The sequence below is a fragment of the Microcaecilia unicolor genome, chromosome 2, assembly GCF_901765095.1.
Source record: "Microcaecilia unicolor chromosome 2, aMicUni1.1, whole genome shotgun sequence".
Taxonomy (NCBI): Eukaryota; Metazoa; Chordata; class Amphibia; order Gymnophiona; family Siphonopidae; genus Microcaecilia; species Microcaecilia unicolor.
The window spans coordinates 544,348,926-544,364,881 of NC_044032.1; the positions used below are offsets into that span (position 1 = coordinate 544,348,926).

The 15,956-nt window shown below is 44.2% G+C and overlaps 1 protein-coding gene across 1 annotated transcript in view; it reads left to right on the forward strand.

Annotated features, from left to right (window-relative positions):
* The first annotated feature begins 2,978 nt into the window (after positions 1-2,978).
* Positions 2,979-15,956, forward strand: part of SHISA3 (shisa family member 3) — a 48,938-nt gene continuing 35,960 nt past the window's right edge. The window contains exon 1 of the mRNA XM_030192624.1: positions 2,979-3,249. Within this exon, the coding sequence (XP_030048484.1) occupies positions 2,982-3,249 (268 nt within the window). The 5' untranslated portion in view covers positions 2,979-2,981. The remainder of the gene's footprint in view (positions 3,250-15,956) is intronic.

Genomic DNA, 15,956 nt, shown 5'->3' on the forward strand with positions numbered 1-15,956 from the left:
ACACACACACTTCCATCCAGTGTCTGCCCCTCTCTCTTACCACTTCCATCCAGCATTTTGTCCCTTTCTCTTCACCACACTTCCATCCAATGTCTGCCCTTCTCTTTCTCCACTTCAATCCAGTGTCTAACCATCTCTCTTACTTCTTCCATCCAGCATCTGCCATATTCTCTCCTCTCCACTTTCATCCACTGTCTGCCCCCTCTCTCTCAGCCCCACTTCTATCCAGCATCTGCCCCTCTCTCTCCTCCCCTTTAGCATACCTAGGACAGGGCAGTGGAAGCGGTTCAAGCATCCCTTCAGGACTGGGGGTCCTTACCTTCTTGTGATGGGACATATACTCCATCACAGGTACACAAACTAAAAATTAAATTATTCATCACATATTACTATTAATTTTAAAATGAATATGCCATTTACTATGTAAATATGCATCCATAATCAGTATACCCCCACATTCCTCAGCCTTCCACGTTTGACGTATATATTTACCCTTGTATGCAGTGAAATGTTACTGCTAAGCACGCAACCACTCCTTCCGCTTTTTTTTTAAAAGATCCTACTTCATTCTTTTTAATCTCGTAGGAGGCCCACACTCTTTTTCAAACATTAATGTTATCTACAAAATGACAAACATTTCCCAGTAACCTGTTCAAAATATCATTCAAACATAGAAATCTTTTCAACATGAGTCCTCAATAGTTTTATTGAACTCAAACAAATTATACCCAGTGTTAAATATTGCATAATCTAAATTGTTTTTCTTTCATAGAGTGAAAAACCAGACTAAAGGTGTATTAATTTGTTTGACTGGACTGGAGTCCTCCTTGTCTTATTTAGTGTAAGTAATTTACATGACCTGAAAATCAGCATGGGCTGCTGAAATCCAGGGAGTTCCATGGGAGATGTATAACCCCAATTCTCATAGATTTGAAATTGGGGAAAGATATGTTTTTTATAGAGTGAATATGGCCTCCCTGTATTCTGCAGGGAGCTACAAAAGAGACAATGAGTAGTGGGGCAGTGAAGTGGCATTGAAAGCTGGTATTGCACTTCTTTATCCAGTCCTATTTGCCTCTATTAGAGAGGTTTGAATTGACCTCTTTATATCTGTGCTTCAGATTTGTTTGAGGGTCAAAGGAAGTCTTTAGTTCGAATAAATACTTCTCAGCATACTGAATATTATTGCTGGTACACAAGGCACTTTGTTCCTTTTGTTTCTCCCAACCTGCCGCCTCCAAATCAGTGAAAAACTGGTATTCAAAGGTTCTGAGAGATAGCCAGCCTCAGATGTACATATTCACACATTCCAATGTGGGAAGTTTAAAATGTAGTTAAACTAAATTGGTCAACTTAGCTTTCCCTTCCAGAGACCTCATTATGGAGCAATCACTTAAAAGTATTTTTAAAAAAGTTGTTGTTTTTGATAAATGTGTTTTCCTCATCCTAATCACAATTTGAATTAGCTCAATTTTTCACTTTTTTTTTTATTCAAAGGGGCCCGTTTACAAAGCGGCAGTAAGCACTAACACGTGCTTACTGCACTCTAAAAAGGCACTCCCATGGGACACACTGATGGGACTGGTGTATGCCAATTCTGTGTTAAAAATATTAAATATTTTTTGCACGGGACGTGTTTGGCGGTGGAGTGTAGGCGTGCCTTGCATTAATCACTGCCTGATTAGCACAGGGTTAGGGTGGAAGCCCTTACTGCCTAGTAGTGCTCACGCGCTAAAGGACACATAAGGGGAAATAGAAATAGCAAGTATTTTACAGCTGCACTAAAAGTGGCCTCAGCACATGCACTAAAAAGAGTACTGACCACTTTTTTTTAACTGGCTTAATAAAAGTGACCCACAGTCTTTGTGAATACATAAAGGAATAAACAGTGCTGGTGAATTCACCGTCAAAAGTAATTTCTTAGATTCAAATAACTAGCATATTCTGTACACTGTGAATGGGGTCAAAAAGGGCTAGGACTATCTCCAGGCTCCAACAACAATCTGAGAATTGAAAGTGACAAGTCAAGTCCTGACTGAAGCAATAAAATATCCCAGAGAGCGAAAGCGAGGAAATGCAGGGTGAGTTAGAAGGACGTCTTAGTGATAACGTTAAACCAGAGCGACTAAACTTCAGGGAAATCCCAGCGGGTAGACCATGCGCGTTCGCAGACGAAAGAACAGGTAGCAAAAAAGCGCGCGCTGCAGGAAGGGTCCGTTTTTCCTGTCAGCACTGCGCTCCCGCAGGGACTCCCAGGCAGCTGGGAACAATGAGGTGGAGGCGGGGGGGGGGGGGGGGAGCGCAGCGGCACGCTAAGGAGGGGTAAGAAAGCAGCTGCGGGATGTACATAGTGCCACGGGAGCTGCTGTAAAGGCTGCCAGGCGCCAGCTGTTGTTGCATTCGACAAAATCCAAGTTCCGGGCAGCCAGCCTCTCAAGCAATGGAACCTCCTCCTGCTCCACTACTCTGTCATCGTCTTGCTAAGCACCTAAAGTGTCCCTAGAAAAAGTGAAGACAGCAAGAAAGATCGATGGGGTTTTCACTTTATTAGTTTTGGTCTTCGCTGTTGCTTATATTCCGGAGAAGAGCAAATTCAGCCGGTAAATGAAGAATTGACCGCAGAATCGATAGACTTCGCTGGCAACTTTGAATACACATAAGTTTTATTTCATGGTGAGATCTAGGGCTAGTTAAAAACCAGACAAAATGCAAGAACATGATGGAGGTGGTCCGCGGCTGCTGCTGTGAGTTCCGTGATGTTTAGCTCTGAACTTGTTGGATTATCTCTCTCTCTTTTTTTTTAAATTTACTTTTGACTTTTTCTCCCCCAGTTGAGGTCGGGAATTATGCTACTGGAATCTAGAACCAAACAGGAGCTGTCATCAGGTGCTATCGTTTAAACTATACTGAATCTTTCACATTTTGTATTTTTTTGCCGGGCTCTACAACTAAGACAAAATTGTGCTCCGTGGCTTGCAGCCATGGAGCTGCTCCCTTGCTTGCTGCTGGGCTTTTTCACATCCAACTGGGGGGTCTCTGAAGCCCAGGGCGAGTACTGCCACGGCTGGGTGGACGGTCACGGCAATTACCGCGAGGGCTTCCAGTGCCCAGAGGATTTTGACACGCGAGATGCGACTATCTGCTGCGGTACCTGTTATCTGCGCTACTGCTGTGCGGCCGCGGATGCCAGACTGGAACAAGGCGGCTGTACCAATCATCGCGAGCCGGAGGTTCCTCGCGTCACGGCGCGTGAGTGTCTCTCCGGGGACAGTTGTACAGGTGGTGCCGGCACGTGACCGCTTGGCTGACACGGGAGAAGGGTTGGCAGAGGGGGTTCGCCTAGATGACTCCAGGTCATCGGGCTGGGTGGGCAGAAACAGTCCTGGCTTTTGCGCTCCTGATTTGCAGTTCTGATTTTTCTGTTTAAGTGATGAGGTCCCTTCCCTAAATTTGTCAAGAAATAAGTGTCACTTTATGTTATGTTTTTGTTTATTCACCCTCTATTTCCATAACACAGCTATAGGCAACAGATACAAGACTAGAAAGTTTGGGGTGAGGCCAGAGATTAGTTTCTTGAACACAGCAACCACACTGAGGGCGCCCTTTTACAGAGTGGCCCTACGCACCATTTCTGAGGGAAAAAGAACCCCCCCCCCCCCCCCCCCCCGGAAATGGCTTGCATGGCAATGCCCGGTTACCGCTGGGTTAGCGAGGAAGCCCTTACCGCCACCCCATCCCATGGCCATGTGGTAAGAGTTTTCTTACCGCATGGTCATGTGTGTCTGGGGGCTTTGTACCCACCGTGGTAAAAAGGGCCCTGGTGCGCAGGAAAAGCGCATCCCCCGCCACTAGCCATATTTACCCTCCTGTTTACAAAGCCATGCTAGAGGCTGCCATGCCCTAATGCTGATCCGGCCCATGCACTTTGAATCGGCTGTGTCCGCATTGCCGCATGGCTTTGTAAACAAGGGAGTTAATGTAACAGTAATTTAAGATGTCACTGGCTGGCTTCTAGAGGAAGTGGCTTTTCAGTAGTTTAGGAGTGTAATTATCAGTGTGGGCTTACTGCTAAGATGTGTTATTTTATCACTAACTTGTGCTGTTTTAGCACAGGTCCCATTTCATGCAGTGAGACCTAATAGCTGAGTTTAATAGTAGCCTGTGTTGATAACTTTCACCTTTAGTCTATAGCTATGGATATTCAGCCACTATGCAAAAATATAGCCATAAAGCAAAGCAGGTGAGTTGTGCATAAGAAATGACATTTTTTTTTCATTTCAAGTATTTCTATTAATTGTAAGAAAACTAAAATATGAAATAACAAACATTATTAAAGCATACAAGTGTCTGTTGAGATTCATAGTTTGTAAGGATGTCAGCCCATTACTTTTGCTTCATCAAAATACTATTTTTTTTTGTATGGTTTATTTTCACCCATTATAAATCCATGTGGTTTCACATGGGCTAAAAGGGACCACAAAATAAGAAACCAGTTACTTTATTTTAATAGCAACTGTAACTAGTCTTTTTTGTAAGGCAACTTTTACAGCAGATGTTGGTATTCCATTGTTGCCCATTCAATCTTGCAAGGACTAATGTAAGATAGGCACCCTTGACAGTCAAAAAGACTGTGTAAGAGTTAGCCTTGGACACCTTGGGGACCTGCATAATGTGGGATTATATGATATGAAAGGTATTGAGCACACCATAGATAGTTATACACAATTATGGCTATTTATTTTTAATCCTAAATAAACTCCAATTTTCTGTTGGCAAGTTGATTATATAATTACCTGTTACTGCTAGTTATATTACAAATTCAAGTTTATTTTAAATTTGCTATACTGCCCAATTAGCAGACTTTTTGAGCAGTTTACAATGGGCACTAAAATAGAATAGAACAGAAATTACAATATCAGCAGCAAGATAAGGAGCAAGAAATAAACAAAAGATAGACAAGAGTTATGTTGCAAAACTTTAGCGGCCTTATTCTCAGTGACCTGAAAGCCAGTGGAGCAAAAAATTGGGAAGCAAAAGAATATATTGGAGTCAGTAAGAGTACTGTACTAAAATGTGTCAGTTTGCTTTATTGATGTTGGATTTTGCTTCAGAAGTTTGTCTTCTTAACTTTGTCTCTGGTTGTGATGGTAGTGTCTTTCCTGTGTTTAGCCTTGCGCTGACCAGTTTTAGCTAAAACATACTGTAAATGGCTAAACATAGCATTGATCTCTCTGAGTTGGAAGCAGGGGTAAAAATGCAAAATAATAAATATTGTGGTATCCAAGCATTATTGAGAATCTGTTTTTAAAATGTTTTTTCCCTCTCTGTATCATTTTTTTCTAGCTCCCTATTTAAAATTATGTGGAGTAAAAGCATATTGAGGGTACCCCAAAATACTGGATTTGTGAACAAGGTAGTGTGGGAATGAAAAAGTATATAATTGCATCCTGCTTATATGCTTACTTAACAGTTTGGAAAATGTATTACCCAGACCATTCAGTGTACTGCCTCATTAATGAAAATGATTTTACTACTACTAATCATTTCTATAGCACTGCTAGATGTATGCAGTTCTGTACACATTATATACAAGTACTTTCTCTGTGCCTAGAGGGCTCACAATCTAAGTTTTTGTACCTGGGGCAATGGAGGGTTAAGTAACTTGCCCAAGGTCACAAGGAGCTGCATTGGGAGTTGAATCCAAGTTACCAGGATCAAAGCCTGCTGCACTGACCATTAGGCTACTCCTCTGATTTTTCTAATAGGGAGTGCAACCAGTTCCCCAACACTGTCTGTGCCCACTGACACACAGAGAGATACATTTTCAAAGACTCAGTCTCCTGCTGTGTAACTGTCCAACCTACCTAAGGGCCTCTTTCATCAAGCCATAAGCAGTTCCTGCAGGGCAACGCAAATGAAGCCCATTCAAAGTGAATGGGCTTTATTGGCATTGGCACACTGGGGACCTTTAGCAGGGCTTGATAAAAGAGGCCCTAAGGAGTGGAAGAGTAGCCCAGTAGTTAGTGCAGTGGACTTTGATCTTGGGGAACTGAGTTCAATTTCCACTGCAGCTCCCTGGCAGGCAGATGATCAAAAGCCCCGCGCTGTTCCAAACAGTGCTCTAAAATAGCGCTGAAACAGCTTGGGGCTTTACTGCACCGATGATCAGAGATAATGCATGCAAATTTAAGCAGCGCAATTATCTCTGATCATGGGGTAGAAGTGCGGGCGAATTGTGGCTGAGCATGTGCTCAGCACAGTCCTCTTGCACTTGTTTGACAGGTCTGGAGGTCCATGGGCCCACCAGGCCCGGACTACCCATGCCCCGAGCCACGGGGGCTGGAGGTCCGGCAGACCTCCGGTCCCCCTGATAATCCCACCTCACCAGGTTCAGGGAGGGCTGGAGATCTGGTGGGTCTCCAGCCCCCCCAACCCCCCAGAAAATGGTTCCTGGTGGGCCGCTGGCCAAACCCTCTCCCACCCAATGATTCCCTTACATGGTCTGTAGCCCCACCCAGCACATCCCAGGATGCACTGGGCAGGGCTGGGCACCGCCGTTTTGCGGCGGCGTCAACCCAAGGAAGAGGAGGGAGGCAGGCTGCGTCCCTCCTCAAACTAAGGTAGGGGGGCCGGGAGGGGGTTGTTATTTACGCTGGACCACCAGGGATTGGTCAGACAATGTTGGAGGGGGGGGAGTTGGGGTGGGCTGGAGGTCCGCCAGACCTCCAGCCCCCCCCCTTGTCACTCGCTGGGTGGGAGGAGGTTTGGCCGGTGGCCACTAGACCACCAGGGACCATTTTCTGGGGGTTTGGGGGGCTGGAGACCCACTGGATCTCCAGCCCTCCCTGAACTTGGGGTGGGGGTGGGATTGTTGGGGGGACCGGAGGTCCGCTGGACCTCCAGCCCCCTGCTGGCAGGTTTGCCTTGGGGGGGAACGGGAGACTGCCAGCATGCAACTGCATGCTGGACAGGGCTCAACATTCCTCCTCAATGATCTGCAAACCCTAACGCCAGCTTGGAGCTGGCGTAGGGTTTGCTGCGGCCAGCGACCCAAATTTTGGCGTGATGGTTGCTGATCATTGGGGATGAATGCGCTGAGCCCTGTTTAGCATGCATTTGCATGCTACTTATGCAAAGAGCCCTCGAGTGCGTTGTTTCACGCACTCGGGGGCTCTAATCATGGGGCGGTAGCAAACGCCGGTGCTAGTATGGTGCTAACAGCCTCTAGCGCCAGCGTTTGCTTTTGATCACGAGGGCCTGGGAGTCTGGGCAAATCACCTACATTACCTGAATATATGTAAACCACTTTGAATGTAGTTGCAAGAACCTCAGAAAGGCAGTATATCAAGTCCCATTTCCCTTTCCCTTTTTACTAAGCCACAGTAGGGTTAATGCATGGTAGCACATGGAAGCACATGGTAGCACATGGTAGCACATGCTAAATCAACACCACTACCACTGGGGTAGCACGGTTGCCCTGCAGTAGTTTTGAAGTTAGCACGTGCTGTTTCCCGTGCTAGAAAATAATTTTCTATTTTCTACTGCAATGGCGTTCCCAACAGTAACTGGCAGCATGGCCATATCAACACACGGTCTGATTACCATAGGAGTAACGCATGAGTCCTTACCACCAAATAAATAGGTGGCGTTAAGTGCTCAGACAGTAAATTCCCACGCGTTACTTTTAATAGCACATGGCCAATTAACACCTAATTACCTGTTGTTGTAGTAAAAAAAAAAAAATAGCTTAGCGCATGCTTATTTCACACGTCCAAATTAGCGCAGGCCACTTTTTTCCACAGTTTAGTAAAAGGCCCCTAAATGGGCTATGGGTGAGCAAGTGGATTTTTAGCTGCCTGGAAGTACACACATACTTTCATATCATGCAAAAACCGGTTTGGATTTAAAAAGAGGTGTTTCATAGCATGTCTTATATTTTTAAAAGGTATTTGCATAGATTACACTCTGCTAATGCACTTAGCTCTACACCCCTGTTTTAATTTGACTAAGGGGCATAGTTGTCAATATGGGCTACTGTTAAGATGGGTTATTTTACCACTATCTCATGTTTTTTTTTTTTAGCACAGGTCCCATTTTATGCAAGTTATTAATAACTGGGATTAACAGTAAAATAACACATCTTAATAGTAGCCCATGTCGATAACTTCCCCCTTAGTTGTATGAACAACAGTTTTCCCACACAACAACTGCATCAGTTTTAGAGAGATAGTTATCAAGGTAGTCTATTGTAAATATGTTACTTTACAACTAACGTGCTGTTTTAGCACAGGTCTTATTTTGAGAGCTAGTTACTAATAACTGGAGTTAACAGTAAACTAACAAGTCTTAACAGTAGACCATGTGGATAACTTCCCCTCTTAATGTACACAGGTACTTTGTTTGGAAATTGCTTTGATTCATGTGGGTTTTCAAGTGTATTCACAGATTTACAGTTCGGGAATGAAGAATTTAGCCATAAGAGGTGAACACTGTTAAAATGCAATATTTCTAAAAGCAATGTGGGTGTTGCCTTTAAAATCTGGCCATTAATAATCCATGTGGAAGCAAAAGAGCTGTCCTAAAATGAAACATTTTCTAAGGGGCCCTTTTACTAAAGGCAACGGGCTTGCCAAGTGGCAATCCAGAACTGCCGACGGCAGTAGACTTCTGCTCCAGCATGTGGCGCTTTCAGCGCTGCCAGAATTTTTCAAAAATGATCACTGTAGGGGGTTACTCCTGGGTTAGTGCAAGAGACCTTTACCACCACCTCAGTGGGTTACAGTAAATGCTCCCCCCTGAAATGGCTGCACTGCAAGTGCAAACTTACCACATGGCCATATATTTTTCTGCACCTTTTTACCTGGTGTGATAAAAGGGGATTCTGTGCATGGTAAAAACACGTGCTACCGCTAACACAGGGCCCCTTTTACTGCAGCTTAGTAAAAGGGGCCCTAAAAGAGGGGTATTGCAGGTCTCAGAATTTCTGGTGCTTCTTAGATAATAGTTTTGTTTAAATTAGTGGCGTAGCCAGATCTAACATTATGGGTGGGCACTGTGTATGCAGATATGAGTAGTGTTTCTTGCTACAAAATAATGCATTAGAATGCACTTGATGATGGATTAATAAGTAGTATGCCCAACATCTGCCCTGCAGCAACATAATTTAAAAACAATATTTTTAAATATGGTTACATTATCCCATATCTTAAACTTGACCAGGCGTAAGTCTACTATAATGGCAAACATCTCAACACACATGACAGGATCCTACAGTATAATTACAGCAATGATATTATCCTTCAAACTTTGCTTCTCTACCCCTCCATTCAGCCCCGTAGCCTGGCATCAGCCCTTCTCTACCACATCATACATCCCATTGCTATGCATCAGCCCCACCCTAACCTCCACCCCCACCTTGTAGTCTAGCGTCAGTCCTGTCCTATCCCCTACCCATCCCCCATAGTCTGGCACCCCCCCCAACCCTGAAGCACACCAGCATTTAATGTCCTGGCCACTGCAGAGGCCACCCCTACCCCAAAGCCCACCAACATAAAATTAAAAAAAAAGGTTGGTTTGTTTTTTTAACCTGTGCAATGAGCCTACCCCAACATTATTGGTGGGTTTCTGGGTGGGGGTGGGCTCTTCACTGTCTAGGGAAAAAAGATTAAATATACCTTTTTTCCCCTAGGCAGTGAAGAGCCCATCCCCACCCAGAAACCCACCACCAACATTACACTCACAAAAAAAAAACAAAAAACATTCAGACAAAAACTGAAATGGAGACCCCTCCCCCCTTCCCTCCACCCAAGAAAGCCAGTTTCTACAAGCAGGGCAATACAGGTAAGAGAGAAACATAAATGTTTTTTTTCTCCTGTACTCTGCAAAATACAAAACTAAAAATTTAAAGTTTTTAAAAAAAGGTACATTTCACAAAGCAGGCACATCTCAATCTTTAAAAAATATTAAATAAAAATAATTTTTTTTCTTTTCTACCTTTGTTGTCTGAGCACTTTATTTTTCTGGGTGAACTGGTCCCACTCTCTTCCACTTTCCATGTGTCAGTCTTTTAAATTCTTTTCCAGGTTGGCTTTTCCATTTCTTCTCTCTCCTCTTGTCATCATTCTTTCCCATTCAATCACCAAGTGCCACTCATCTTCTGCTCTATTCCCCTCCACACCCCTAGTCACATCCATCTTCTGCTCCTTCTCCCTCCCTCCACCCACACCCTCTAGTCTCATCCATCTTCTGCTCCCTCTCTCTCCCCCCCACACCCCCTAGTCCCATTCATCTTCTGCTCCCTCTCCCAAGTCCCAATCATCTTCTCTGTTCCCCTTCTCCCACACCCTTAGTTGCATCCATCTTCTGTTCCCTCCCACCCCCTCTAGTCCCATCCATCTTGTGCTCCTTCTCTATCTCTTACTCTCTCCCCCCCCCCCCCCGGTCTCTTTTTTTTTTTTTAACCCTTCGTCAGCCGGTCTCGTCCCTGTCTCTTTCTTGCTTTCCTACAGCACCACCGCCACTACCAGCACTGGAGTCTTCTTTCTCTCCTTCCATCCCCGTGGCGCTCGGTATGGCCCCCCCCCGGGTCTTCCGATCCCTCGAGTCGGCAGCAGCTTCAGCTAGAAAGCAGTATACACACGCTGCTTTAGACCTACCCCGGAAGCCTTTCTCTCTCCTACAGTTTCCCTCCTACGCGGGAACAGGAAGTTGAAGCAGAAAGAAAGGCTTCCGGGGGCAGCAGTGTGTGTACTGCTTTCTCGTTGAGGCTGCCGGCGGCTCGGGGATTGGAGGATTTGGGGGCGGAGAAGGGGGAGTGTCGTGTCGCCAAGTCTGTTGATGTGGGGAGGGTGCGGGGTCGGCTTCCATGTCGCATGGTGGCTCCCTCGTTTGCTTGCGAAAATGCTCCTGGCTGACGAGCTTGCTGGCTGCAGTGTCTGTGTGTTCTTTCATGGCGATCTTGTGGACTTCCCTGTGTGAGGTTTTTCGCGGAGACATCTGATGTAGTGGATGGCACCTGTCGATGTGCACATGGTGTTGCCTCTTGGTTTGAGGGGCTTATTCCTTCTGCTGTTGCTGGACGGGTCTTGCAGTGTGTTTTCATGCATTTGTGGTGTATGACCAGGTCGTGTTGTCGCTTGTCTTCCTCTTGCTGCACTCGGGATTTCTGGCGGTGGAGCTGGACTCAGTGGTTCCTTCGGGGTTCTGGGGCGTGGGGGGGCGGTTCTTGCGTTGTGGTCGGTGGACAGGGGATGCGGCCTTGTTATGTCCCGGTGGTGTTTGGTGGGTGCTGCAATGCTGCTGCAGTTCGTTTAGGGGGTTGCAATTGGGCATTCGCGAGTGAGCTGCTCTTTTTCCTGTTGGCTGTGCACTGATTGGTTGGAGGAGTATGGAAAACTGGGTGGGCCCGGGCCCACCCGTAGCTACGCCCCTGGTTTAAACCCCCTACCTTTTTTAAGGCCACCATGGATAAAGGAGTTGGCTACAGTTAACTGAGTATTTTAGAGGAATTGGTCAATGCAGTAGGTGTTTTCAGTAGTTACTGTGATTTCCTGTAATATAGTTTTTTCTTTGAGAGATGTTAAAGTTCGTGTGTTTTTTTTTTGGGGGGGGGGGAGCAGTATCTTTTTTTTTTTTTAACTACATGAAGATGTTTTCTCCCTTTTTAAATGCCGCTGGCAGGTTAGTGGGTTGGAACAATTGACTGGGGACCCTACACTGCATGACAGTTAATCATGTTACTTCCATGGATGGGAAAATAGCCAAGCTGTCAGTACAATATTTTCCTTTGGCTGAGGGAGATGTGGGGGAGTTTTCTCCATTCCCATATTTCTAAACACCAGAGTACTTAAATTAGTATTCTATTTAGTGATTTAATATGAGCAGTCTTAAATACATGCTTAAGATGTGAATAAGCTTATGCATTCTTATGAGGGAAAAATATAAGGAAATGATGGTGAATTGCCTCACTTTGGCTATCTCTTGTTTGCTTGGGGAGAGGAGGGGGAGAGGGTGCCCATAAATTAAGCATTCACTATAAGAAGTCTCTCTTAATTCTTCATGTCTTAGCAATTAGGTCACAGACAGTTTATACTAGTGTTGGTGTAAATGTTTTTTGTCCTGACCCATGACTTAAGAACATAAGAGTAGCCATACTGGGTTAGACCAATGGTCCATTTAGCCCAGTATCCTGTTTTCCAAACTGTGGCCAAGCCAGGCACAAGTACCTGGCAGAAACCCAAATCTGGCAACACTCCATACTACAAATCCCAGGGCAAGCAGTTGCTTCCCATGTCTGTCTCAATAGCAGACTATGGACTTTTCCTCCAGGAATTTGTCCAAACCTTTTTTAAACCCAGATACATTAACCACTGTTACCACATCCTCCAGAAAAGAGTTCCAGAGCTTAACTATTTGTTGAGTGAAAAAAATATTTCCTTCTATTTGTTTTAAAAGTATTTCCAAGTAACTTCCTCGAGTATCCCCTAGTCTTTGTACTTTTGGAACAAGTAATTGATTTACTTCTACTCGTTCTACACCACTCAGGATTTTGCAGACCTCAATCATATCTCCCCTCATCCACCTGTTTTCTAAGCTGATGAGCCCTAACCTCTTTAGCCTTTCCTCAGATGAGAGGAGTTCCATCCCCTTTATCATTTTGGTCGCTCTTCTTTGAACTTACTAATATTGATTCACTTCATAGTTAACTAGAAAGAAAGAGTTTTCCAAAATTGCATCAGAGTACACTTGGTGCATAATGTAAAGTGGTATATCAAGCCTAATAAATATATTTCATCTGCATTTTAAAATGCATAATTGTTTCAGTGCATTTTATCTGAAGTTTATGGAAGTGAAAGGCTATGGAGAATCCAGAGTATATTTAAATCAGATTTTATATTACACACATTATTTCTTGTCTGTTGTTCATATTGATAAACATTTTCACAGATCAAGTGTTCATCTAATCCCACCTATTGCCAAACATAATAAGTTTCAGTGTTCCCAACATAGGGTGAAGTGATAAGATATTAAACCACTCCCCCCTCCATAATGTACAGGTTCTCATTGTCAGCCTCAGTGCAGACTGTTCTCAGTAACCCTAGTAGCGCTTTAGAAATGTTAAGTAGTCGTAGCTCACAGTGGAGCCCCAACAGGTGGATCTTTATTTATTTATTTGTTGCATTTGTATCCCACATTTTCCTACCTTTTTGCAGGCTCAATGTGGCTTACAAGGTACCGTAATCAGCGTTAACCAATTTCGGTATGAACAAATACAAGTTGCGATTAATATCAAGGTGGTATTATGGTAGAGTGAGATACATGTATGGTAAAGACAATTGGGGAGAACTTAGAGAGGGAAAGGAAGAGTTAGGATATGTCCATTACGATCTTTGGTTGTGTCGCAGATGTCCAGGTTTTTTTTTTTTTTAAGGCAAAATACCAAGAAGTAAAAGTTTTCGATCTGAATTGTACTCTGAGAGTGCATTCTAAAAAGAATAACAGGAACAGCATGCTAGAACGAGATGATTTAGAGGGTATGTATGCATGCAAGTTATGGAAGTTTTCTCAAAGAAAGTATGCACATGTTTTCCCTTTGAAAATTACATCACAGAAAATATACACACATATTCTACAGCTGCTATTTAGTATACACAAACTTCCTGGATTACTTTACAAAGTATGCGTATAAGCACTATCACATAGTTACATTGTAAATGGTGTACATAAAGACATGTACGGTCCATCCAGTCTGCCCAACAAGATAAACTCATAGCATAAGGTGTGATGTGATACTATATATGTATACTTGATCTTGATTTGTCCTTGCCATTTTCAGGACACAGACCATAGAAGTCTGCCTAACACTGGCCTTCTTCTCCAACTACTGAAGGTGCCATCAAAGCCCCTCTGCAGCTCATCCAAATCTGTCCAACCATGATCAGGGCACTGACTGTAGAAGTCTGCCCAGCACTGGCTTTGCTTCCCAATTACTGGTGCCGCCATCTAATAACCGCTAAGCTTGTTTGATTCCATGCCCCCCCTCCCAAATTCCACCCTCAGGAATGTTCATACTCAGGTCAGATAGCCTTTGGTAAAATTGCCTGAACTATATGCACATAAACCTGTCAATATACAGCTTATATACGTATACGTTTATTTCTGCATGCAAAATACTGTTTTACCTATGGAAACACCTTTTAAAAATCACCTGGTTAATATCATCTAATTTCTCTGAGCCACAGAAGAGCATTGTTTGGTTCTTAACCCTGAGAAGACAGTGCCTAGTTGGATCACAGGTCATTCTTCTATTCCTTCTCTGATGCCTCTGCTCTTCATAAGTACAAAAGTATTGCCATACTGGGACAGATCGAAGGTCCATCAAGCCCAGCATCCTGTTTCCAGCAGTGGCCAATCCAGGTCACACGTACCTGGCAAGATCCCAAAACAGTACAATACATTTTATGCTGCTTATTCTAGAAACAAGCAGTGGATTTTCCCCAAGTCCATTTTAATAATGGTCTATGGACCTTTCCTTTAGGAAGCCATCTAAACCTTTTTTTAAACCCCGCTAAGCTAACTCCTTTTACTACATTCTTTGGCAACAAATTCCAGAGTTTAATTACTCATTGAGTGAAGAAATATTTTCTTCAATTCGTTTTAAATTTACTACTTTGTAGCTTCATTGCGTGCCCCCTAGTCCTAGTATTTTTAGACAGTGTAAGCAAGCTACTCACGTCTACCCATTCCACTCTACTCATTATTTTATACACCTCTATCATATCTCCCCTCAGCCGTCTTTTCTCCAAGCTGAAAAGCCATAGTCACTTTAGCCTTTCCTCATAGACAGATTGCTTCTGTTACCTCTTTCAGGTATCTTGAGATAATTCTTGACTCTGCTCCATCTTGTACACCTCACATATCTCAGGTTCTGAAAACTTGTTTCTATTTTCTCTGTCGTCGTAGATCCATCCATAGCCTGGTAGATTCAGCTTCTCTTTGCTCTCCGTTTTATGCATATAGGGGCCCTTTTACAACATGGTATTAAGCCCAACGCGAGCTTACCATACGCTAATCTGGAGCTAATGCCATCTCAACACAGGTATCACCAGTAGTTCCCGCCCCAGCATGCACCATTTCCCATGCTGGGGAAAATAGGACTGTATATTTTAGTGCTGCACTAACCCAGCAGTAATCAGGCAGTGCCACATACTACCCGGTTACTGATGGGTTAGCATGGAAGCCCTTAGTGGCAGTAAGTGCTCCCCCTCGCATGGCCACATGATAAGAGCAATTTTACCACAAGCCATGGCTATTTTCAGCCTTTTTTACCTGCTGTGATAAAAAGGGCCACAGTACGTGGCAAAAACAGCCCCCGCTGGTAACGCAGGGCCCTTTTTATCACAACTTGGTAAAAGGACCCCTTACATTTCGTCCCAAGGATCAGTCCAGACAAATGGGTTGTGACATCCGCCAGCAGGTGGAGTTAGAGAACTCTAATGAGTTGTGCCTTATAAGCTTCTACGCTTAGCAACCAAGCCAGTATTCTCTATCTCCAGCAGGTGGGGTAGCAGCTTCTGTGTGCTGTGGTGACGTCTGTCAAAAAAAAAAAAACAGCAGCCACTGCGTTTCTTTTTGAGAGCACTTCTGCTGTGGGAAGATTGTGGGGCTTCAGTGCCTTGGAGGTCATTAGACTGGCTGTTTTCTGTGAGTATATTTATTATTCTCTATGTCTGAGCCTATTAAGTCTTGTGCACGCTGTGAGGGTAAGCTCTTGGCTATCAGTTCCTGCATGCTTTGCTTTACTTCTGTGGACATGCCACTTGTGCCTACTTTGACCGTCAGTACTCCATCTCTGGGAGTTCAATCCAGCCCTGCTCCAATGGCAGTTTTGGCATTCTCAGCGCCAATGGCTTCTGCATTCTGTGAGGCTTCAGTGACCATTTTTCTCAGCGGGTGAA